This window comes from Myotis yumanensis, unplaced genomic scaffold (genome assembly GCF_028538775.1).
Source record: "Myotis yumanensis isolate MYYU_CA2020_CCGP unplaced genomic scaffold, mMyoYum1.0.hap1 SCAF_6, whole genome shotgun sequence".
Lineage (NCBI taxonomy): Eukaryota > Metazoa > Chordata > Mammalia > Chiroptera > Vespertilionidae > Myotis > Myotis yumanensis.
In genome coordinates this window covers 28,420,053-28,445,061 of record NW_027223757.1, presented here as the reverse complement: position 1 = coordinate 28,445,061, position 25,009 = coordinate 28,420,053, and the positions used below count along the sequence as shown (strand labels likewise).

The window sequence follows — 25,009 nt, the reverse complement described above, 5'->3', positions numbered from 1 at the left end:
CTGAAGTGCAAATTTAGACACTGCAGCTCAGATGAATGTAGACCAGAGGGACCCGCAGTTCTGGGGGTCCCTCCAGCTCAGACACACACACAGCTTTTCCTGAATGTCCAGGAGAAGGGAGCATGGCTGGGGGGATCATCTGATTTTGTGATAAAATGGAAGGACATATTAGGTAGGAATCTTAGAAATTTAAAAGGAAGAGATTTTTCTGACAGAAGCTATTTGCATAATTGAGTCAATGTGGTTTTTACTGGGATCAAAGTTTTGAATTTTAAAAATGTTCTGGATAATAAATTATATTGGATACACAGTAAACAACAGCATGTTTTCTTACTTTGATAAGCACTGCCACATTGCCTACCCAACAAATCTCTCAGCTTTCATCATAACTGACACAATTGAGCATTGAGGTTCTCAGAATCCTCTGGGTACTACATTGACCATTTGCTTATGAAAGTTGAATATCACTTAAAATTTAATGGTTTCTAAGTTGTCAAGTTCTCACAGTCATTTGGAGGACTCCTTTACTTGCTTGTGATGTAAATTTCCTAAAAAGGAAATGTATTCTTTTAAATGTTCAAACCCCTAGGTTCATAAAAACCCCTACTATTTTCCACTTTTTACTATCTAAGGGATTGGAACCAGGCTAATTGTGTCAAAAAACTAAATTTTTTTCATATAATTTTATATCTTAGAAAAGGTTACTCTGAAGTTTTTATAACTTCTCTTTGAAATATTTTTGGACACCATGTCAATATAAGGTTTACTGCTTTAATGCACTGTATTCTAAGAAGTTACTTGCTTTTATTCTTTAGGCACATAGCAGTGTGAGTTCTATAGATAATGAACTTTAAATTGACATTTGTATGCAGCAGTGTTGTGGTTTAATGGGACAATCTTTCCTAACTGCATTTATTTTCTACATAGGAAGAATCAAGACAATCATGCCCATGAGAACTCCAATCCATTCAGGTAATCATTACCTTTTTAAACAGTTCCAAAAATATGTTTTGTCTCCCACATTATGAACATTTTATAATTATTTATTTGTCTTGACTTACCTGATTTTTCTAAAGTTCTGTGGCAATCTTTGATTCTTATTGACTTCATCTAGCTCTACTAATTCACTGTTTTTAAGCTATAACTATATCTATAGTATATATTATATATTATGTTATATATTTATACATATGTATAGTGTTATATTAAATATTTATAAATATACATTTTATATTAATCTATAAAATACATCTACATAGAGAAATATGTACACCAGCATACAAGAACTTGGTTAGAAATAGCTATAAATTTATATTAATGGAGGCTTTAAACATTTTTATGATTTCATAAATAATATTTATCAAAATTTGTCTTTAAATTCTTTTCTAACCAAAATTAAGGTATATTTAAAAGAATGACCACAATTCAAGCATTGAAGAGATTTATACTTATGACTTAATGCTAAGTTTGCTATTAATATCCTTTAATTGTGGAAATAATGTAGCAGCCATAAAAAGAATTTATTAGAGTGAAAGTCATTTTCAATTTATGCAATTTCAGCCTGGTTATTTAGGAATGATTTTGTGGTGTGTTTTTTTTTTTTTTTTTACTTGATAACTGTTTTGACAATCTCTTTGTATTTCTTTTTCCCCCAGATCATTTTATCTTAGTGAAACTGACAATTGAACTTTGCTCTAGTTGATGGGCAAAATTTCTCCTAGACTATTCACCATCCCAATTTCATCCTAGTTGAAAATATTCAAATGCCATAAGAAATTTTTAGAGATTTACATTAGCTTTTGGATGGACTTTGCTACAATGGAGAGAACTGTGTTATAGCCCTGGTCCAAGGACATTACCATTTATTGCCCATAGACTGTGGGGTGAGTGTGAAAGTCTCCAAAGAGAAGGAGCATTTGGCAAGTTTGCAGACACCCTGGAACATGGAAGCAAGCAAGCTTTGAAACGCACAGCTTTGGTGACACTCCATGAGTCTGCAGGGCTTTCACGCGAATTAGCACTTAAGATCTTGTGTAACAAAATGGACACTGGGGACACAGCTCTAGGACAAAAAGCTACCTCAAGGTCTGGAGAAACTGATAAAGCGTCAGGTAGATGGAGACAGGAGCAATCAGCTGTTATTAAGATGAGCACTTTTGGCAGTCAAGAAGGACAGCGGCAACCACAAATAGATCCAGAGCAAATCGCAAACACAGCATCAGCACAACTCTTCGGTTCTGGGAAACTGGCCTCCCCTAGCGAGGTGGCCCAGCACGTCACAGAGAAGCAATACCCACTGCACCGTCCGAGTCCTTACTCATGCCAACATTCACTCTCCTTCCCTCAGCACTCAGTGCCACAGGGTGTCATGCACAGCAACAAGCCACATCAGAGCCTCGAAGGCCCTCCGTGGCTTTTCCCTGGCCCTTTGCCATCTGTTGCCTCCGAGGACTTATTTCCTTTTCCGATCCATGGCCACAGTGGTGGTTACCCGAGAAAAAAGATTTCAAGTTTGAACCCTGCTTTTAGCCAATACTCCCAGAAAAGTATCGAACAGTCAGAAGATGCTCACAAGAAAGAGCACAAACCCAAGAAGCCCGGCAAGTACATTTGCCCTTACTGCAGCAGGGCATGTGCCAAACCCAGCGTGCTGAAGAAGCACATCAGGTCCCATACCGGGGAGCGGCCATATCCATGTATACCGTGTGGTTTCTCTTTCAAGACAAAGAGCAATTTGTACAAGCACAGGAAGTCGCATGCCCATGCAATTAAGGCAGGCTTGGTCCCTTTCACAGAGTCAGCTGTCTCTAAATTGGACCTAGAGGCTGGTTTTATTGATGTAGAAGCAGAAATACATTCAGATGGTGAGCAGAGTACAGACACCGATGAGGAGAGTTCTTTATTCGTTGAGGCTTCTGACAAAATGAGTCCCGGCCCACCCCTCCCTTTGGACATTGCCAGCAGAGGGGGCTACCACGGGTCATTGGAAGAGTCACTGGGAGGCCCCATGAAGGTGCCGATTCTGATTATCCCTAAAAGCGGGCTTCCTCTGCCTAATGAAAGCTCTCAGTATATTGGCTCTGATATGCTACCCAATCTGTCTTTCAATACTAAGGCTGATGACTCTCACACGGTGAAACAGAAACTTGCACTAAGGCTGTCAGAGAAGAAAGGACAAGATTCTGAGCCATCGCTAAACCTCCTGAGCCCGCACAGTAAAGGCAGCACTGACTCCGGTTATTTTTCTCGCTCAGAAAGTGCAGAGCAGCAGATAAGCCCCCCAAACACAAATGCGAAGTCTTATGAAGAAATCATCTTTGGAAAATACGGTCGGCTTAGTCCCAGAAACACACTCAGTGTTACAACCACAAGTCAGGAGCGCGCCACGATGGGTAGGAAGGGGATGATGGAGCCATTACCTCACGCCAACACCAGGTTAGATGTCACGATGTTTGAAGATCCTGCTTCACAGCTGATCCCCAGCAAAGGAGAAATGGATTCCAGTCAGACGAGCATGCTGAAATCCACTAAATTCAACCATGAGTCCAGACAATCCCAGGCTATCCCATCATCTGTCAGGAATGAAGGAAAACTTTACCCTGCAAACTTCCAAGGCAGCAACCCGGTTCTCTTAGAAGCTCCTGTGGACTCTTCGCCCCTAATTCGAAGCAACTCGATGCCAACTTCTTCAGCAACGAATCTAAGTGTCCCCCCTTCTTTGAGAGGAAGCCACTCATTCGATGAGAGGATGACGGGTTCCGATGACGTGTTCTACCCAGGGACCGTGGGAATCCCCCCTCAGCGCATGCTCCGCAGGCAAGCTGCGTTCGAGCTGCCTTCGGTCCAGGAGGGGCACGTGGAGGCGGAGCACCACGGCAGGATGCTGAAGAGCATCTCAGGTTCATCCTTGAAGGAGAAGAAACTGATTCCCGGGGACAGGGGCGGCTATGACTACGACGTCTGCCGGAAACCTTACAAGAAGTGGGACGACTCTGAAACACCAAAGCCAAGCTACAGGGACATGCCCTGCGTGAGCTCCCTAAAGCACGGCGGAGAGTATTTCGCGGATCCCTCGGGGCCGTCGCAGGGCGTGTCAAGCATGTTCGGAACCACGTGTGAAAACAGGAAGCGCCGGAAGGAGAAGAGTGTGGGAGACGAGGAGGACACCCCCATGATCTGCAGCAGCGTGGTCAGCGCGCCCATGGGCCTCATGGCTGCAGAGTACGACCCCAAGGTGCAGGTGCAGGAAGGCGCGCGAAGCGGGTTCGCCCTGGCTGGGCACGAGGGCGCTCCCCACGGCCACGCCGAGCGCTTTGACCCGGGTCGGCCCCACCTGCCAGCGGGAGGAAGCCCGTCTCTCGGGTCAGAGGAGTTACCTGCAGCCCCGGATCCAGAAAAGATGGCAGACCTCGGGGGCAGGAAGCCCCCGGGGAACGTGATTTCTGTGATCCAGCACACCAACTCTCTGAGCCGACCCAATTCCTTTGAAAGGTCCGAGTCTTCCGAGCTGGTGGCCAGCGCCCAGGAGAAGGCCTCTTCGCCGTCGGAGGCCGGTGACAGCGAGGTTTCCGAGGGCCCGGTGAGTCCCGAGTGGGCTCCCCCCGGGGACGGCGCGGAAAGTGGGGGGAAGCCATCCCCGGGTCAGCAGGCACCCCCGCAGGCGTTCCACGCGCAGCCCCGGCTGGTCCGCCAGCACAACATCCAGGTTCCGGAGATTCGCGTGACGGAGGAGCCCGATAAGCCGGACAAGGAGAAAGAAGCACAGAGCAAGGAGCCGGAGAAGCCGGTGGAGGAATTTCAGTGGCCGCAGAGGAGTGAGACGCTGTCCCAGCTGCCCGCCGAGAAGCTGCCGCCCAAGAAGAAGCGGCTGCGCCTGGCGGACATGGAGCACTCCTCCGGGGAGTCCAGCTTCGAGTCCACGGGCACCGGCCTCTCTCGCAGTCCCAGCCAGGAAAGCAACCTGTCCCACAGCTCCAGTTTCTCCATGTCTTTCGAGAGGGAAGACACCGTGAAGCTTGGCGCCCCGGGTAAGCAGGATGAGTTTGGGAAGCATTCGGAGTTCCTGACGGTCCCCGCTGGGTCCTACTCGCTGTCTGTGCCCGGCCACCACCACCAGAAAGAGATGCGGCGCTGCTCCTCCGAGCAGATGCCTTGCCCGCACCCAACTGAAGTCCCAGAAATTCGGAGCAAATCCTTTGATTATGGGAACCTGTCCCACGCTCCGGGGGCCGCGGCGCCGGCCTCCACGCTATCCCCGTCCCGGGAGAGGAAGAAGTGCTTCCTGGTGCGGCAGGCTTCCTTCAGCGGCTCTCCCGAGATCGCCCAGGGCGAGGCGGGCACGGACCTGGGCGTGAAGCAGGAGCAGATGGAGCACCTGCACGCCGGCCTGAGGTCCACGTGGCCCCACGCCCCGTCCTCTGTGCTGCCCCCTCTCCAGGCAGAGGACCCAGGGAAGCAGCTGGTGGGTCCTTGTGCCCAGCTGAGCTCAGGGCCACTGCACCTGGCCCAACCACAGCTCATGCACATGGACAGCCAAGAAGCTCTGAGGAATCCCTTGCTACAACCAACATCCTATCTGACAAGCAAGCACTTGTCTGAACAGCCACATTTATTTCCGCACCAAGAGACCATCCCGTTTTCTCCCATCCAGAATGCCTTGTTTCAGTTCCAGTATCCAACCGTCTGCATGGTTCACTTACCCGCTCCGCAGCCTCCTTGGTGGCAGGCCCATTTCCCACCTCCCCTGGTGCCACACCCTCAGAAGAGCTACGGCAAGCCTCCTTTCCAGGCAGAAATCCATCCTAGCTATGCCCTGGAGCACGCTGCAGAGCACACTGGAAAGAAAGCCGCTGATTATGCGCACACAAAAGAGCAAGCTTACCCGTGTTATTCAGGAACATCAGGCCTACACTCAAAGAACCTCCTTCCAAAGTTTCCATCGGACCCGAGCACCAAGTCAATGGATACTCCCTCCGAGCAGGTTCTTCAAGAAGATTTCACCTCAGCAGCCGCTGGGCCTTTGCAATCCTTACCGGGAACAGTGGTTCCTGTTAGAATCCAGACCCACGTTCCGTCCTATGGGAGTGTCATGTACACAAGCATCTCTCAGATACTTGGGCAGAACAGTCCTGCGATTGTCATATGCAAAGTCGACGAGAATATGACCCAAAGAACACTGGTAACCAATGCGGCCATGCAAGGGATAGGGTTTAACATTGCCCAGGTGTTGGGGCAGCATGCAGGCTTGGAAAAATACCCCATCTGGAAAGTACCTCAAACCTTACCCCTCGGCTTAGAATCCTCAATCCCCTTGTGCTTACCTTCCACCTCGGACAGTGCCGCCTCCCTGGGAGGGAGCAAGCGGATGCTCTCTCCAGCCAGCAGCTTAGAACTCTTCATGGAAACGAAGCAGCAGAAAAGGGTCAAGGAAGAAAAGATGTACGGACAGATTGTGGAGGAGCTCAGTGCTGTGGAGCTAACCAACTCAGATATCAAAAAGGACCTCTCCCGCCCGCAGAAACCCCAGCTGGTTCGACAAGGCTGTGCTTCTGAGCCAAAGGACGGCTTGCAGTCGGGGTCATCTTCCTTCTCCTCACTGTCCCCCTCCTCATCTCAAGACCATGCCTCTGCCAGCGTGCCCCTGAGGGAGCCATTCCCTCCCAGCTCCAGGGCACCCTCTCTCTCGCAGAAGTCCAGTGGGCCTTCTGAGAGCAAGGAGTCCTCAGATGAATTAGATATTGATGAGACAGCCTCCGATATGAGCTTGAGCCCACAGAGTTCCTCATTGCCGCCCGGAGACAGTCAGCTCGAAGAGCAGGGAAGGGGCCAGAAGCTGCCCGTTGGCATGCTGGTCCACATGGCCTCCGGCCCAAGCAGGAAAGTAGCAAACTCGACACTTCTTTTCACCGATGTGGCAGATTTCCAGCAGATTCTTCAGTTCCCCAGTCTGCGGACAACAACTACTGTGAGTTGGTGCTTCTTGAATTATACAAAACCCAATTATGTGCAACAGGCCACCTTCAAATCCTCGGTTTATGCTTCATGGTGCATTAGTTCCTGTAATCCAAACCCATCAGGATTGAATACCAAGACCACTTTGGCTCTTCTGAGGTCCAAGCAAAAAATCACCGCAGAAATTTATACTCTGGCTGCTATGCACAGGCCCGGAACCGGCAAGCTGACGTCATCGAGTGCTTGGAAGCAGTTCGCTCAGGTAATGGATGTTGTTCTGAAAGCATTCTGCATTGTGGATTTGATTGCTGAGCAGAATACATAGTGAAGGGCATTCTAAAAATTGCAAATAAAATGAAGGTTTAAGTTGGGGGAGTCCTGTGCAGCATTAGGCTTGGCCCTGGGTAAGAGAAGCCATTGGTGTGGGCTCAGTTATAAGCATCCCAGGAAAAGTCCAAACCACAAGTATCCCCTCCACCCAAGTGCCAGGAAATTCTACCTCCGAGACTGATTCCTTTGGGTTCTCCCTTCTGACCTGTGTTAGTGACCGAGCACGGTGGTCGGCAAACTGCGGCTCGTGAGCCACATGCGTCTCTTTGGCCCCTTGAGTGTGGCTCTTCCTAAGCCTTAGGAGTACCCTAATTAAGTTAATAACAATGTACCTACCTATATAGTTTAAGTTTAAAAAATTTGGCTCTCAAAAGAAATTTCAATAGTTGTACTGTTGATATTTGGCTCTGTTGACTAATGAGTTTGCCGACCACTGACCTAGCAGATTGACTTTTCTTTTCATGCGAGGAATTCAGGAAATTGTGAAATGGGGGCATAGAGCAGGGAGTGGAAGGAACGATCAAGCAGCAGATGGACAGGTTGTCAGAACTGAACTTTGCAAACTTTGGAGCACTGGTTCCCACTGACAATATTTGTTACTAAAATTTCTTTTCTATGTATTTCTCTCAAATCTCATTTTCCCAAGTGACTAGCTGGTTTGTTCAAAAAATGAACAATGAATGCCTCACATGTGAAATTAGAAGAAAAAAATGTTAACAACGGACATTTGGGAATTTAATGCTAAATTATTAAAGAAGTACATGGGGGGTTTTAAATATTTTACTTATTTCAGTTACCATTTCCCCTCGTTAAGTTTTGAAAATATTTCCTTAATTAATAAAAATAGCTTTAATTGCTACTTCAGAATATAAAACTTGTTCTTAAAGTTTTTCTTAGTGCTCCACAGTATAAGTACTAAAGGAGTGTTTTTTAAAAATATGTTTTTATTGATTGCAGAGAGGAAGAAGGAGAGATAGAAACATCAATGATGAGACAGAATCATTGATCTAGTGCCTCCTGCACACCCCCTACTGGGGATCGAGCCACAACCTAGGCATGAGCCCTGACCAGGATTTGGACTGTGACCTCCTGGTTCATAGGTCAATGTTCAACCACTGAGCCACACTGGCCAGGCGAGGAGTATTTTTTTAAAACAAAATGTTAAATTTATTCAGTAGACCATGTCATTCTTTTCTGATTTTATCCCTTATTTTATCTAACCAGCCCATGGCTTTTTAGTGTGGAATTGAGGCTAATTTTCAGAGATCAAAGAAGAGCGGAGAATGTGAGCTTCCCCTTTGTCCTAGAGAAAGCATATGAAATGATTCTCTCTTCTTGTCCTACAGATGAAGCCTGATGCGTCCTTTTTATTTGGCAGCAAACTAGAAAGGAAACTAGTGGGAAATATCTTAAAGGAAAGAGGGAAAGGAGATATTCACGGAGATAAAGATATCGGATCCAAACAAGCTGAGCCAATCCGAATTAAAATCTTTGAAGGAGGGTAAGAAACATAAGTGCAAATGGAAAAGATTCAGTGTTAAGTCAGAGGAAACGGTCCTGAGTGCCTGCATGGGAAAAGTGGTATCTACTCGGGTTGGAAGGGTAAAGCGAATTCCTTTTCTATTGACATTTCTGAAGCCTGGCTGGTAATAGATAATGAGTTCATGTCCTTGCATTCATGACTAGGTTTTGATGAACATGTCCCTGTTGTAAATGGTTGGAGCCGCTGCTTTAAATCTTTATGCCTCTAATTTAGTATGAAATTGACTAAGTTGGTGGAATCTTCAAAGTTTTATTCTTCTATATTATTTTTATGGGCATTTGTGTGCTATGAGAGGGCATTTTTTATTCTATGCTTACAGAAATGCAATCCTGCACACTCATATATAATCCTAGGCACTGGTTAATTTGTTTGTTTTATTGCTTTTATTACCTACACTCTAGATTTCATTGGGATTTCACCAGTTCCACAATGTCCTCTTTCTGCTCCAGGATCCAAGCCAGGGGCCACACTGCATTTAGTTGTCATGCTTCCCCAAAGTCCTCTGGTCTGTGACAGTTCTCTGTCTTTAGGAATTTCTTTTTAAATGTTAAATTCTGAGTGGTAGAAACATGTTATAAGGCCCAATGACTTTGTTATCTGTATAGTTAAGAAAAAGTACACATATGTGTAACGTCTAGTTTTAGATTTTGATGGAAATGTATCTTTGATCCAGTCAATGGGAGAAAAGCCCAGATTTTTGCTTTTAAAATTTTAAAAATATTTAAAGCACATTAACCACATTTAGGAGATTATGATGTAACCAGCCTTATCTGTATAACAGATCTATAACTTACATATTTCCATGTGCGTGAATTTATTCCAATTATATTTACAGGACAAAATAATGTTATCTGTTTGACTATAAAATGTTGAATGTTTAGTGAAATGAAATATTGATTTCTCACATAGATTACCATTTTGGAGATGGATGATTAAAATTGATTCCCTCTTAGGTTTGGCCTTCTTTTGATGGATGTCGAGTATTTTCACTAAAACCGTAGTTGCATATATAGTCATGAAGCTTGTCTCGCTATTTTTTGACATCCCTCATCTTTTGATACAAACGAGAGAAATATAGATTTTATCTTTCCTCAGAGACTGAGAGGTCCCTGTGACTGAATCAACCCTCTTACATTCAGCAGTCTTCATAGCAGTGCACTTGTACTAGATTAGAGAGACCTTCACAGTTACTGTGTGCTTTGGGGAGCCCATCTCCACTAACGAAGGACACGAATGAAAAAGCGTATGTGAACATTTTATTGCTGTGTTTTGATGATCCAAAAGGATTGTGCCCATATTTCATTTCTTCTGCCTTTCATTGCCCAATTTTATAGGCTATGTCCCAATCATCCCTTAATCTGTGGTCCAATTTCTGCTTGGTGGTGACCAGGTTCATTCCAAGCAGTGTAGTACCAACTCTTATTTTGGTGATTACAAACTGATAACTTAAAAAAAAGTATTACTGACCAGTTGTTTAAGGGTATGTGTTTTTTAATCTAATTTGTAGATTTAGAATTTAATTAAACATATCCTTTAATTATTTTTTTCAAAAATCTATTAATTATCACATCAAGTAGATTCATGGGTGTGCAGAATGGTAGGTTGGTACATATTTTACTTGTATAGATTTTTCTAATGTAGAATAATAGTTTATACAGAAACTTTACTATATTTCCATTCTGGAGTCAACTTAATCAGTTAAGACATTAAAAATAAAATGATATTATTTGAAGAAAAAATGTATTCCCATCAACTATGATGATGGGCTACAATAAGTTTAAAGTACCCTTCTCCAAAGAAAATTAGCTTTCTATGAAATTCTTTTATTCTGTATTTCTTAGGTAATTTCATCTAGTTAGTGGGAGAGAGTAGTGAAATTAAAAGGTGAAAGATATTTTGCATCTGTAGGTTCTTATCTACTTTATGACAAAACACAATGTGAGATAAAAGACAAAGTCTAAAACAGTTTTGAAGAACAAGTTGATACTGAAAATTTTTTGTGAAAGAGGACAGATTTAAAGGAGCAGAAAGCATGCAAAATTAACCAATAATTTTTTAAATCTCACCTGGATTAGCACTAACCAAAAAGTACATCATATTAAGATTAAATAGTATCTATAGCAGATCTGGTATTTAAATATGTGTGTGGATTTTTCTGTTAAAAATTCTTCAGTGCATTGGATGAATGAAATTGAACTTGCTTTTGTTCCTGACGATGGATTAGCTGGGACCTGGGATGAATAGAGAAGTTTACAGTGCTCTGAGAATGTAGAAAATTAGAAATCTAGTGCCTTTAAGTCAATCCCCAATGAACAAGGGCATTTTTATGTCAATTTACCTTTGAAGTTATAAATAATACTTCAGAAGGAATATCTTTCCAAGAATGACATTTAGAACCATAATTCTAGCCTCGCTGTGATGTATGAGAGAATAAGAAAGTAATAATATTCACATATTTATTCAATAGAATGTCACCCTACTCCATAGCAGATTATGTTTCTTTGTATTCTAAATAAAATATGATGTTTGAGCACTGGGTAGGTTTCTTCTGTAGATTATCACAGTGGATACCTAAGACTTTATTCATTTAACTGATTTCATTAGACATCCTTTCAAACTTCTCAACTAAATCCTCCAGGACACCAATGCAAATTTGATTGAAAAATTGAATCTCTAGTTTTCATTATGTGACAGTATCTCTCAGAAGCCACTTGAAATTTAGACTCCATTTGTATACAGATTCTCAGTCCTTGGGAAGAGCAGATAAAATCTGTAGACAACAGTTGGTGAGCTCAGCTCAGCCTGTGTAAGCTAGAAATTTCCAAGGCACTCTCGTGCCAGGATTGTAAAAATAGAGTAGAAACTTGCAAAGAAGAATTCTATTATCAGTTACATTAATTTTAGCAAATTTGGAGGGGTATGTATGTTGGGCATGCACATCTTAGATTATGTAATATTACTAAATGATATATGATGATTTGAATATGTTGGGAGAACTTTTTGGATGTTTCTTGTTTGGAAGTTTTACTAGAATCCAAAAGTAGTAAGGCACAGCTCTGCAACTCCTTTAGGCTTCTATAAGCCCATTTGAACGTCTATAACAAGTCCATACATTATACTTAATAGAAAAGAGGAAATTCCATGTTGAACTAAATGTAGGAGAAAGTCCATTTTTTTACAATGCCAAATCTATTATCTAGCTCTTTCAGGCATTTATTGCATAAATTTCATAGATTTTGTAGCAGTAAGGTTGAATAATTGTAAAAGCCCCTCATAAAAACTTGCCATGCAAATAGTTAGTTTTGGGTTTGATTATATATATCGCGTGCTGAAGTATTTGAAAACAAACTGGATTTCCCTTTTTTAAACAGGTATAAGTCAAATGAAGATTATGTATATGTCAGAGGACGTGGACGTGGGAAGTACATTTGTGAAGAATGTGGGATTCGCTGCAAGAAGCCGAGCATGCTCAAAAAGCATATCCGCACTCATACTGATGTCCGGCCTTATGTGTGCAAGTTATGTAACTTCGCCTTCAAGACGAAAGGTATGGGTCTGAAAATCACTATTTTATGACTACCATGGATTCCAAATCCCATTTTACAACTAACTTTCATCGACAATAAGATGGTTTTGTTTGTGAAAATATGACCCCATGAAATGTGTTTCCTCTCTCATGTAAGTGATCAAAGGATGTATGAGACAGTGAGGCTCCTTTTACGACTTAAGAGCTATATAGAGTGAGGCCCAGGCCAGTAGTCTCTGAAGGAAGTGGCTCAGAATTGCCTGGATAGCTATTACTTCATGTTGGAAATGTTATGTGGTCTAGAGAACCTTTGCACCAGTATTGAAATACTGCAAGGAGACAATCCATGCAGTGGCATTAGCAAAGCAAAGCAGCAGCTGGGGGAAAAACATGTGCCCATGGTCAGTTTCAAGATTATAAATAATGTAGAAATCCACAGACTCCCAGGTGGGCCCCTCCATCCACAGTAGCATTAATTATGCATAGAAATTTGATAGCTTGGGATCTGTGTATTTATCAGCACAGAGACAATCTCTTACTCTCGGGTCATAAATAGGACTTGCCTTGAAATGACATTCTGTGTGTTTTCTAAATCTGTTTTTAACAGGTAGTTTCATATGAAAGCATTTTACAGGAGAAGGTTGCTTTGATTATGTTTCTATCATTTTATAGAATCATGAAAGTTTTCTTAAGCCCAGTATTCTCAGAATACAAACAAGAGTGAACTAGAGGTGGTTTGACTTTTGTAGAAGCACATTTTACTGTTTTTTTGTAGAAGTACTAATGGATCCTCTAGACCAGTGGTTCTCAACCTTCTGGCCCTTTAAATACAGTTCCTCATGTTGTGACCCAACCATAAAATTATTTTCGTTGCTACTTTATAACTGTAATGTTGCTACTGTTATGAATTGTAATGTAAATATCTGATATGCAGGATGGTCTTAGGCGACCCCTGTGAAAGGGCCGTTCGACCGCCAAAGGGGTCGCGACCCACAGATTGAGAACCTCTGCTTTAGACACCCCTCACCCTTCAGGAGCCTCACATCATTTTCCAAAGTTTTAACTTTAAATTTGCATTCCAATTGATCTGCTCCACTCCACATCAAGAAAAGTAAATATCAGAGAAAAGATAGTCTTTGCTAGAGAAATGTGTACTTATTTTCTTTTATAGTTCAACTCCTGAATTGTTTCAATGGTTTGTCAGAAGTATAAATGTGTAGCCTCTCAATATACCTGTTTCTTCTTTATTAACAAGCCAGAAAAGGGGGAAGAGAATGTTCATTTGCGTTTCAAAAGAAATACACATAAGGTCCTTTAAATATCATTCACTTTTGCATCATCAAGACTTTCATTTAGAATTTCACGAAGAGACTTCCTGGGAGATAAGAAAATATAAACTTTAGTTTTAAAATATACTGCAAATCTGCCAGTCATTACAACAGATATATCTTCACTGGACATATGATTTGTCTGCAGGTACAGCTGTGTGAAACACTGGGGGAAGAAACATTTTAAAGATATTTTTGAAATCAAATTAAATTTGGCTTTGAACCATTGTCTTGGAGTTTAGAAGGAAATAACTTATTCTTGGTCATTATTTTAGTTTACTATGCACCCTTTGGAAACGTGAAAATTTCTGAGAATCTTAAAATGAGCAAAACATTCTAGGAATCCCCTCCAGTTTTCACCTCTTGCTGAGATCCTGTTATCCAAACCCCAGACACCTGATCTCAGATCAGGAGCACACTCATAGGACCAGTACTTCCTCCAGGCTCAGGCCACTCCTTCAGTGCCCTCCCTCTGCCACTCAGCTCCCCTCTTCTTACTCTAAGCCCTTCAGAAATTCAAGAATCCCATAAACCAAAGTCAGCGTGGGGTTGTTTCAGAGCCAGATTTCTAACAACACACCTTCCCTAAAGATAAAAGCTCAGAGCCCGACCACCTGCTTGAAACGGGTGGAGAGAAAAATACAGAAGAAGAAACACATATTAAGATCTAAATAAATTATCTTGACCCACTTAACATCCACACCCATCCACATACACAATTTCTAGCTCCCTTGCAGAAGTAGATGGTTTTATTAATTTATACTTATATTTAATTAATTTTCAGATTTTGGAGTTCTTGATGATTTGTCTACAAAAATGTTTGAGCTTTTTTAAAAAATTGTAATAATATAAGTAAAATAATAAACAACAGTGTCCTAGCTTAGAATTGTGACTCATATATTACGTTAATAGCAAACTAAACACCCTTACAAGTGGAACAAACTATCTCAGCAGACTGAGGGTTTCCACCCAGATTCAATGAGCCTATTCTTTAAAATAAGGTATTTGCTGGTACACTACTAACGCAGCATCAAAGGGCTTAGACAATATTATGGCCTTTACAACAATTAATTTCTGGATCTCTTTTGATAAGCTATATATGACATTAAACAGTATATATATATATATATATATATATATATATATATATATAAGTCAAGAGTGATTAGATCAGTGTTTTCATAATTTATCACATTACATATAGCAATTATATAAATTTACAGAAACTTACATACACATTTGTATGTATATACATAATTATATATCTCTCTGTCATCATCATACATATGTGACATAAAATTCTTTCTTTTTTTCTAAGAATAATGGGAGTTTCAAGATAAGTAAAAAGGCAGTATTGCTGCCCCAGAAGAAACTGCTGTCATAAAGTATGCCAACATATGTCAGACAGATAGATGCTCAATACTGAGAATACGATTCCCTATGAGTTAGCTAAATATTTGTATTGTTCTTTGAATTAATTACAGGGTTGCCCCTAACATTAGTTTGGATTATTTTTTCTTCTGACTAGTTAGGATCCTGTGAGTCTAATCTATATCAGATCAGTGCCAGGAGGTTGACTGTGTTGATAATATTTCATTGGGAAGTTTCTCTGAGATGTGTGACCCAGTTTGTCTTTTTATGAAGTACTAGAGGCCCGTTGAAGGAAGATTCCTGAAAGAATAGGGCTTCCTGTGGCTGGAGCAAAGCAGAGAAGGGAGCCAAACCCACCAAGTGGGCTTCACTCCTGCCTCCGCCACCCTGCTTGCTTTCCTCCCACCTCTGCTGCCCCGCTTGCTTCCCCCACCCCCTATCTCCGCCGTCCCACTTGCTTCTCCGCAGCTTCACTCCCTTCTGCAGCAGTTGGCTTCCTTCTACGTTGTCTTCAGTCTTCGCTCCACGCCTGTGTATGCAAATTAACCACCATCTTTGTTGGGTTAATTTGCATACTCATCTGATTGACTGGTTGGCGTAGCAGAGTGACACCAATTTGCATGTTTCTCTTTTATTAGTGTATATTGGGAGGCTAACCCATTTGGGCCAAAGATATTAGATCCCTTCTCAGCCAGGAAAGCTTGGGATTCCCAGTCCTGCTTGGAGCCTACCCTTGAAAAGATGTGACCCTAGGTGTCGACACATCCTCTAGAATGAAGGAAACCTGAGATTGGGCTGCAGCCATCAGGGCTTAATATCTTCACAAACCAGATTGTCCCTCTTCCGTTTGAATCAAGGGATCATGGGTAGAAACAAATCCCTGTCATCTCAAGTGAATTTTGGAACAATCATCACATTTTGGTAACATTAATTATTTTACTATGTGTGTTTTCTAGGAAACCTGACGAAGCATATGAAATCTAAAGCGCACATGAAAAAATGCCTGGAGTTGGGCGTCTCAATGACTTCAGTGGATGATACAGAAACCGAGGAAGCAGGTATTTATCATTTAGTTGGTGGACTGTTGCACTACGTATGCTTCACCTTTGTGGCCGGTGGTAAAATAAGTTTAGATGTGTGTTTTTTTTTAAAAATGATCACATTTTATTTTATCAAATACTAAATATAGAAAAGAAGTCTGACATATTGAATTGCTTGAAACCTACTAAGAAGATGCAAATGCATTTCGTTTATAAGTAGGAAGGGAGAAAGGTCTTACCAAGAAAATATTTCTATCTAGAACCATAAAGGAAATCCAGCTATACTTTTGTTGTGTTAGGAATGTACATTTTATTAAACTTTCTGGGAAATTTGAAAATTTGAATGTCTTATTTTTCCTATTAAGAGGAAATAAAATAGGAAAAGAAAACATCACTAACCTCAATAGAAAACCTGAGGCTCAGCCAAACCTCCTGAGATACTCTCCTTACACATAAGCTTATACCTGTAGAGATAGGTTGTTGCTTTTATTTATTTTTTTCTAACATTATCATTTACAACATTACATACATATTTGTTGGGGGTTTTCTATCAGTGGTGTGATATCTGAGATATAAGGTCCTACTCTGGAGTTTTTACTATAAGGTGGGTTGACATAGGACAGGTACATAAAAGATAAGAACCAGTGCAGGTTTACAGAGGTATGTGTCCAGTGAGTGTTACAGGAGTTCAGAGATGGAACTATCTGCAGGGGCTGGAGGGTTGAGGAAAGCTTTTGGAAAGAGATGGGGCCTAAATTAGCTCCTAATCTTGATGTTTGGATCTGGAACTCCACTATCTTTGTTCAATTGTTTCAGAAACTATGGAAGATTTGCACAAAGCAGCTGAAAAGCATAGCATGTCCAGCATTTCAACTGATCATCAGTTCTCAGATGCCGAAGAATCGGATGGTGAGGATGCAGATGATAATGATGATGATGATGAAGATGATGATGACTTTGATGACCAGGGAGATTTGACACCAAAAACCAGATCAAGAAGCACCAGTCCTCAGCCTCCTAGATTCTCCTCCTTGCCTGTGAATGTTGGCGCCGTACCCCATGGGGTTCCCTCGGATAGTTCCCTGGGACATTCTTCATTGATCAGCTATTTGGTTACTTTGCCAAGTATTCAGGTTACTCAGCTTATGACACCAAGTGACTCATGTGAAGATACCCAGATGACAGAATACCAGAGGTTATTCCAGAGCAAAAGTACAGACTCAGAACCAGACAAAGACAGGTTAGACATACCCAGTTATATGGATGAAGAGTGCATGCTGTCTTCAGAGCCCAGCTCCTCTCCGAGGGACTTCTCTCCCTCAAGCCACCATTCCTCACCGGGATATGATTCTTCACCCTGTCGGGATAATTCACCAAAGAGGTATCTGATACCCAAAGGAGATTTATCACCCAGAAGACATTTATCACCTAGGAGAGATCTATCACCCATGAGACATCTTTCACCAAGAAAGGAAGCTGCATTGAGAAGAGAGATGTCACAAAGAGATGTTTCACCAAGAAGGCATCTGTCCCCAAGGAGGCCATTGTCACCGGGGAAAGATATCATGGCAAGAAGAGACCTCTCTCCCAGAAGAGAGAGAAGATACATGACTTCCATAAGAGCACCATCTCCCAGAAGGGCTTTATACCACAACCCACCGTTGTCCATGGGGCAGTATTTGCAAGCAGAGCCAATCGTATTGGGGCCTCCTGTGAGTATGAGTAGCTTTCTCTTTTTAATATATAAGTCATAGCGCATGAGAACCTCTTGATAACACAGTAGTGTGGAATTTATAACATGAGTCTCTCTTATGGGGAGGAGTGAACGCAGTTACTGAAAATAGCAGGAAGACATTTTTATCACAAGCTATTGTCAGTAACATGGCTGTGGCATTACCCCAAGTGTAGTAGTATTGCATCAGAGCAGTGGTGCATTCCAGCTGGTAACAGGTGAGGCCTTCCTAAATGCTTTCTAAGCTTAACTAATTATAAACATGAGCTGAAACTTCGACATGAATAGAAAAGATAAAGTCTTTGGACTGTCATGAATGCTTAGACCAGCGGTTCTCAACCTGTGGGTCGCGACCCCTTTGGCGGTCGAACGACCCTTTCACGGGGGTCGCCTAAGACCATCCTGCATATCAGATATTTACATTACGATTCATAACAGTAGCAACATTACAGTTATGAAGTAGCAACGAAAATAATTTTATGGTTGGGGGTCGCAACATGAGGAACTGTATGTAAAGGGCCAGAAGGTTGAGAACCACTAGCTTAGACAGACACTCTTGGGGATATTTAGTTGTCATAGTTATATAACTCTTTACTAGGTAAGGATTCTGATTCAGGTATTAGTCTTGACTTTCAATAACTTTTTGAAAAATAAACTCATTACCTTGAGCACGACCTTGCTCACAATGAGTGAACATGTGACACTAATGAGGGACTGGGAGAAGAGAGAATGATCCCCGCTGTATGTTTGTAAATCAAAGGCATCAACATATATGTGTGTGTTTTACCATTACTTCCATCTCCTGCTAACCAAGGGCACTTGCTTAGTGAGATGGGGGCCCAAAGAGAGTGGGAATTTGGGAGAGCTAAAAGAGAAAGTATCAGAGGAGATTTCTAGGATATGCCTTCAGTGTAAATTAAGAGAACAATAGTACAATCATGAATTAAATTTAGGCAGAAGGTTTAATGCAAATGCATTGAGGGAGGCCAGCTGCCTCACTGTTACTACCATTTCACCAGCCTGAATCATAAGCTTAGGTTGTTGAATTTTTCAACTTTAGGAAAGCTCCCTGGTGTTGCTTTTTAGTCCCCTGCCACCAACATCCTCTTTTCACAAGCCTGCCATCAACTTAGTTTTCAAGCTGTAACTATTGCAGAAACATGTATAGCAAACAAGATGGAATTTATTTGCCAAGCTAATAAACTAGCTAGCTAAGAAAAAAGAGGTAAGTTTCCACTGGTGTTTGTGTCTTGGTGTTAAGTAGAAAGGAGGAATCTGAAGTTAACGCCATTGCAGCATAAAGAGTGATAAAGCCCTCAGGTGCCAGGACACTGCATCTGGGTGTAAAATGCTTTCTCTGGTTTAGACCCAGTGATGCTGGTGGTATGTGTGAGATATGACTCTCCTGTTCTGAATTGGTCAGGTCGACTGAGACTGTGGTATTAGTAAGATGTTGGAGCATATTCAATCAATTGTAGTCACCCAAAAAATAAGCCTTGCTCATGCCAGTTTAGCTCAGTGGATAAAGCCCTCAGACTCAGGTTTGATTCCCGTCAAGGGCATGTACCTCAATTGTAGGCTCGATCCCTAGCCCTGGTTGAGGCACAACCAATAGATGTGTGTCTCTCTCACATCAATGTTTCTCTCTCTGTGTCTCTCCCCCTCCCTTCCACTCTCTCTAAAATGTCAATATAAAAATATCCTTGAATGAGGATTAACAACAACAACAAAAAATAAGCCTTTAGTGCCAACACAGTATTGTTATTAAAAAATAATAGCACTCACAATCAACTGGGGCAAAGGAACTGAAGAAGTAGGCTAAGGGAGTTCATCTTTTGCATATACTAGCATGCCCAATTCATCTAGATATTTAATAGCATTATTAAACATTGCCATTTATGAAGCCCAAGTGCTGAGCCTTTGGTCTATTACCCAGTGTAATTATCTTGAGAGAATTGATAACCCACTTCTTTGGTCACATGATATGATGGAACAGATCTGGGAATCCTCCTTGAAGAGGAAGCATTTAATCCCAAACATTTTTATGCTTTATCACACAGTTTCTGAGGGGCAAAGGAGGATTTGCATCTTTCTGTGATGTATACATTAGCTTCTTGTTGCCAGACAAAATAAAATTGGCAATACTATGAGAAGTATTTCTCCTGATTGCTGTATTTGATGAGTACTTCACCCTTCTCAGTAATGTTTGAAAATATTAAATTGCATTACCCCTAAAATATTTTTTGGTGTGTTTTTTTTTTTTTTTTTTTTATGGAAATGCTATTAGCAATACCTTTGTGGTTGCTTAACCTTGACCAAGGGCTCACAAGACAGTGACTGTGGTGTGAAAGGACCTTGTAGCCCAGCATATTACACTCATTATTAGTCTGAGTAGTAGGCCCCAGGGAGCAGGTTTGGAGGAGATGATATGCAATCACTGGGACTCTATTACCCTGCTGTTTCTGCCCTAATGCCCCCTGGTTAGTTTCAATTTTAGGATGAATGGATGACTAGATAGATAGATAGACAGATAGACACATAGATACATAGAATAAGAAGGTAAGTCTTTTTTTCAGTTAGTAAATATTTCTTAAAAGTCTACTATATGAGGCTCAAGGATAAGGGTGAAATGTTTGAGGTTTCTGTCCTCATCTTTTCTAAATAAAAAACATTTTCATTTTTAAAGATTTGGTAGATCAATAGCAAGGAGACAAAAGAGTGTCTTGGTCCTCAGTACATAGTGTAGATGAACATTGTGTCCAGTGAAAGAGTCCACATTCGGTTCTTTCCTTTGCTATCTCTATGATCTTGGGCAAGTCACTTAACCTCTTGGTCATAGTTTCCTAATCTGTTTGTGGCAGCCAGAGAGCTGATCCAAGCAGATTTCGGTCCTGGAAAGAACTTGCCATTCAACTGTAAGGAATGTAGTCAGCTGAGAACTTCCTGCTGTTAGCTCCCTCAGGCTACACCTCAGTTTTTAAGCCAAGGCCATGCTTTGTTCTGGAGCCCCCAGCCAATGTCTGAGCCCAGATGGGTCACAGCTAAGCTGAGCACTTGCTTCCTTTCCCCATTACCTTCCCCTGCATTAGCTCCTCTGCTCCTGCCCCCACCTCCACACACACCAACCAGTGAAACCTCTTGCAATCCTTCCTTCTTAGCATTTGCTTCCAGGGGGCCTACTGACACTGTTGAAAAGATGAGTGGGATAATCTGGCACATGGGAGATATATATATAATACAACCCACACATGAATTCATTATTTGTATTTTCACATCAAGATTTTTCTTACTTTGATTTAAATTAAGTTGCGAGTTTGTTCACATATCACAACAACAAAGCATAAATTACAGAACACAGTAGGGTTGCAAATGGAGTAAAAACCGAAGTAGAAACACCTTATTGAAAATTTATTAGGAGGGTGAAGAAGGGGTGAATAGGCAGAGAGAGGATGTGTGGTTACCTGATAGGAATTCTGCTTGTGTACTAACTTCTGTGGTTATAATCATTGATTTTCTGATCAGTAAAGGTCTAAATGTGACACTTCTATTCTTAGCACAAATCCAGTTTTGTTGGAATTTGAACATAATGAATAAATTTTAGTTTTACAAGTTCATCATTCCCTTCAAGAGCCTTGAGTGAGAGACCTCATGCAATGGGAGCTCTCTCTCTCTCTCTCAGGCTCCCTCCCAGACCCCATTCTGATTAGGGGTATGCAATGGCCATCACAGAATAGCAACCCAAAGCAAAATGGAAAAATAACCAAACCACATTTCACCTTAAACTTTGAATCTGTAACAACTGTGACTAAAAGAAGATTCACTTGATTATTTTCAAGGATTATTGTAGGCATTACAGTTCTTCAACCTTAATTGGAGTTTGATAAAGGAAATGTGCCTTTTTCAGAACCGAAGCAAATACAAGTAGGATTTTTTTGGTAGCATATAATGACTCTTTCATGCCATAAAATTCTCTCCTTATCTAACTTACTAGGCCCTTGTGATTATAGGGTTGATGATTACATGATTTCTCATGCACTTCCAGGACAAATCATTTGTTTTTAGTTTGAATAAGTTGGAGCCTAGAGCAGGGTTAGGGCCAAGTATGGAACAGAGTAGCAGAGATGATGCATAATTTATCATTCCTGAGCCGATCTCACAATCTAAATAGAACTGGATGAATCATTAATGGTATAAAGCATACCTTGAGTTTTAGAACTGAAACATTCATGAAATGAATGAAAACATTTTTTTTGTCTGTCTCCTGGATTACTACCATACTTGACATGTTTAATCTCCATTTGATTTTAAGTTCTCAAAAAAATAACAATAAACGGATGATAATCCATTAAAAGAATGAATCTCAGTCATTAAAACCACACAATCTCATTAAAACCTGATAATCTCACAGTCTCAATTGTGTTTTGCTACAGAAACATTTGTAGAAAATAAGTTTTCCATTTTCTGGGCTGGAAACCATGAAATCTGGAATTCTGGCCAAAAATTTTAAGTATCTTTAATTCATTAATTTATGAGAAGATATGTAAATGGAAGTAATAATATAAACAGAGGACTTAAGACATAGTCGTCTTTGGTTCCCACCTGTGTAGTTGAGTAAGAGCTGTAACTACCCACAGTATTTAGAGTTAACTGCATATCTGATGGATTGATAGTTTCCTTATAAAACCCACCCTTGATTTGGTGAAGACTCTGGTCATCTGCCTGGGGTATCTCTTGAGCAGGAATATATTTCATTAGACTAATAACTTGCACTTTGGAGCAACCAGTTTGTGTATTGCCATCATTTTGTCATCTACTAGATAAACATTTTCCTTTTTATAAATAGAAATTTTCAGGCTTGTTACTTTGATTATACTTATTAACACTTCAGAAAAATGTTAAAGTTCTACATAGTATATAAATGGATGGTAATATTTTTAATTTCTTTTGAATTTAAAAATCTATTATTAGTGTCGTTTTGCTTGGAAAACTTTTTCTAGTAATTTTCCATTATTTCCTTTTCATCCTTTCTTATGAAAAAAAAGCAGACTTAAAATTGTAACCTAGTATAAAACATATGCAAGTTGTATCACATTGCTGTTTATAAAGTAAAGTAACTTTTCAAAGAAGGGCAGCTTCATTCAAGGATTCTAAACGACAACTGAGATACCTCTTTTGTATTGAAAATGAAAAATTAATCAAAGGATCAGGTAGTTTTAAAGTGTTTTGAATGAACCAGTGAAAGCGTGAATGGATGAAAAAGCTTGACCTAAGCATGAAGAACAGCGGGTCCTAACTGTTGTGCTCTCTGTTTCCAACGCAGAATCTAAGAAGAGGATTACCTCAGGTTCCTTACTTCAGTCTCTACGGAGACCAAGAAGGTGCTTATGAACATCCGGGCTCCAGCCTCTTCCCTGAGGGACCTAATGACTATGTCTTCAGTCATCTTCCACTCCACTCTCAGCAACAAGTACGAGCTCCTATCCCCATGGTGCCCGTTGGTGGAATCCAAATGGTTCACTCCATGCCGCCGCTCCTCTCTGGTTTACATCCTCCACCCACATTGCCTCTGCCAATGGAGGGCTCTGAGGAGAAGAAAGGAGCTTCCGGGGAATCCTTCGCTAAGGATCCCTACGCTATTTCTAAGCAGCACGAGAAGCCATCTCCTCACCTTTTGCAGTCATCTGGTCCACCCAGCATGCCCTCCTCTCCTCGGCTGTTGATGAAACAGAGCACTTCGGAAGACAGCTTAAATGCAACAGAGAGGGAACAGGAGGAAAATATACAGACTTGTACAAAAGCCATTGCCTCTCTCCGGATTGCCACAGAAGAGGCCGCTCTGCTTGGGGCAGACCAGCCAGCACGGGTGCAGGAGCCCCACCAGAAACCCTCGGAAAGTGCACAAGTTAGCATTAGACACTTTAGTGGACCTGAGCCAGGCCAGCCCTGTTCCTCAGCTACCCATACTGACTTGCATGATGGTGAAAAGGACAACTTTGGTACATCACAGACTGCATTAGCTCACTCCACGTTTTACAGCAAGAGTTGTATGGATGACAAACAGTCGGGCTTTCACGGCAGCAAAGAATTATCTTCAAGCACAGAGGAAGGCAAAGAACCTCCGTCGGAAAAGAGTCAGCTACATTGATCTCAGATGCATGGAGACTTTCATTTCCACATTTTCTTATTTTGTTTTGTTTTTTCTAGAAATAGAGGTAATCAAGTTTATAGCATGCCTGTCCTGAGTTACAGTAGTTTGCTATTATATATACTTTTGTTATAGCAAAAGAATAGGTAAATTAACAAGTCATCATGAGCCTGACCAAAACAAAATTTGAAATTAACCTATTGGGTCTGGTACTTTTAAAACTGTACAGATGTTTGTGCCTTTTCTTTACTTTGCTTATATTCTTATAAGCATTTTTTAGCAGTAATTTGTACATATTTTAGAATTTGTGTATCTGCTTTGTAATAAATGTAATTTCTTTCCTTTTTTGGACACTTGGATCTAAATGATGTAAATCAAAACAGCATCAATATATATGTGAGGTTGCACTAAAACATATTTTTATATGATTAAAACTGAACAGCTTTTATGTACAGCTCTGATTCTGTAATACTAATATTTATTTACCTTGTTTCATAAATTGTACATTTTTTCTTAATGTTGTGGATTGCTTTTCTATGTGAAGCATGGGATTTACTGTTGCATAACTAGAACAAAAATGTATATTGTAAACAAGATATTTAAACTAGAGTATCTTATTCTGCACTTATGCATTAGTTACAAAAAAGATAAAGGATGTATCAGTCAGTTCTTAACTCTTGTAAATTTTTTTGTCTCTTGTTTGCTGGATTGACTATAACTTAAGTGCTGATTGTGATTTTAAACTGATAGTACCGTAAAGCATTAAAGTAAACAATGTGCTATTGTGAGTTTTTTCAAAGCTTTATAAATCAGTTATAAATAATATTAAAAGTATTTGGTCTTATGTGAACATGTTGATCTATATACTCATTGAAAAATATGGGAAAACATTCCGCCCCATGTAAATATGTACAAGTGCATCACTGGTACAATTTTATGTAACTCAGTTGGACACTAGGTTGCCACAGACCTATGCTAGGGTGTCTTTAAAAATTAAAGTGACAAAGCACATGGGACTTTGTAGAGCTTGGTTATCGGCCGGC

The 25,009-nt window shown here is 41.0% G+C and overlaps 1 protein-coding gene across 1 annotated transcript; it reads left to right on the top strand.

The window, feature by feature from the left end:
• Positions 1 to 1,794: 1,794 nt before the first annotated feature.
• On the top strand, positions 1,795 to 24,754 carry HIVEP2 (HIVEP zinc finger 2). Its single transcript, XM_070417808.1, has 6 exons — positions 1,795 to 7,213; positions 8,628 to 8,782; positions 12,196 to 12,371; positions 16,006 to 16,107; positions 16,906 to 17,801; positions 23,142 to 24,754. The coding sequence occupies exons 1-6, from the start codon at positions 2,042 to 2,044 to the stop codon at positions 23,964 to 23,966; spliced, it is 7,326 nt and encodes a 2,441-aa protein (XP_070273909.1). The 5' UTR covers positions 1,795 to 2,041; the 3' UTR covers positions 23,967 to 24,754.
• Positions 24,755 to 25,009: the final 255 nt, after the last annotated feature.

Coding starts and splice junctions, on each gene's coding strand:
- HIVEP2 (XM_070417808.1), top strand. CDS start 2,042: ATGGACACTGGGGACACAGCTCTAGGACAAAAAGCTACCTCAAGGTCT. Junction 7,214..8,627: donor CTTGGAAGCAGTTCGCTCAG/GTAATGGATGTT, acceptor CTTGTCCTACAG/ATGAAGCCTGATGCGTCCTT. Junction 8,783..12,195: donor ATTAAAATCTTTGAAGGAGG/GTAAGAAACATA, acceptor TTTTTTAAACAG/GTATAAGTCAAATGAAGATT.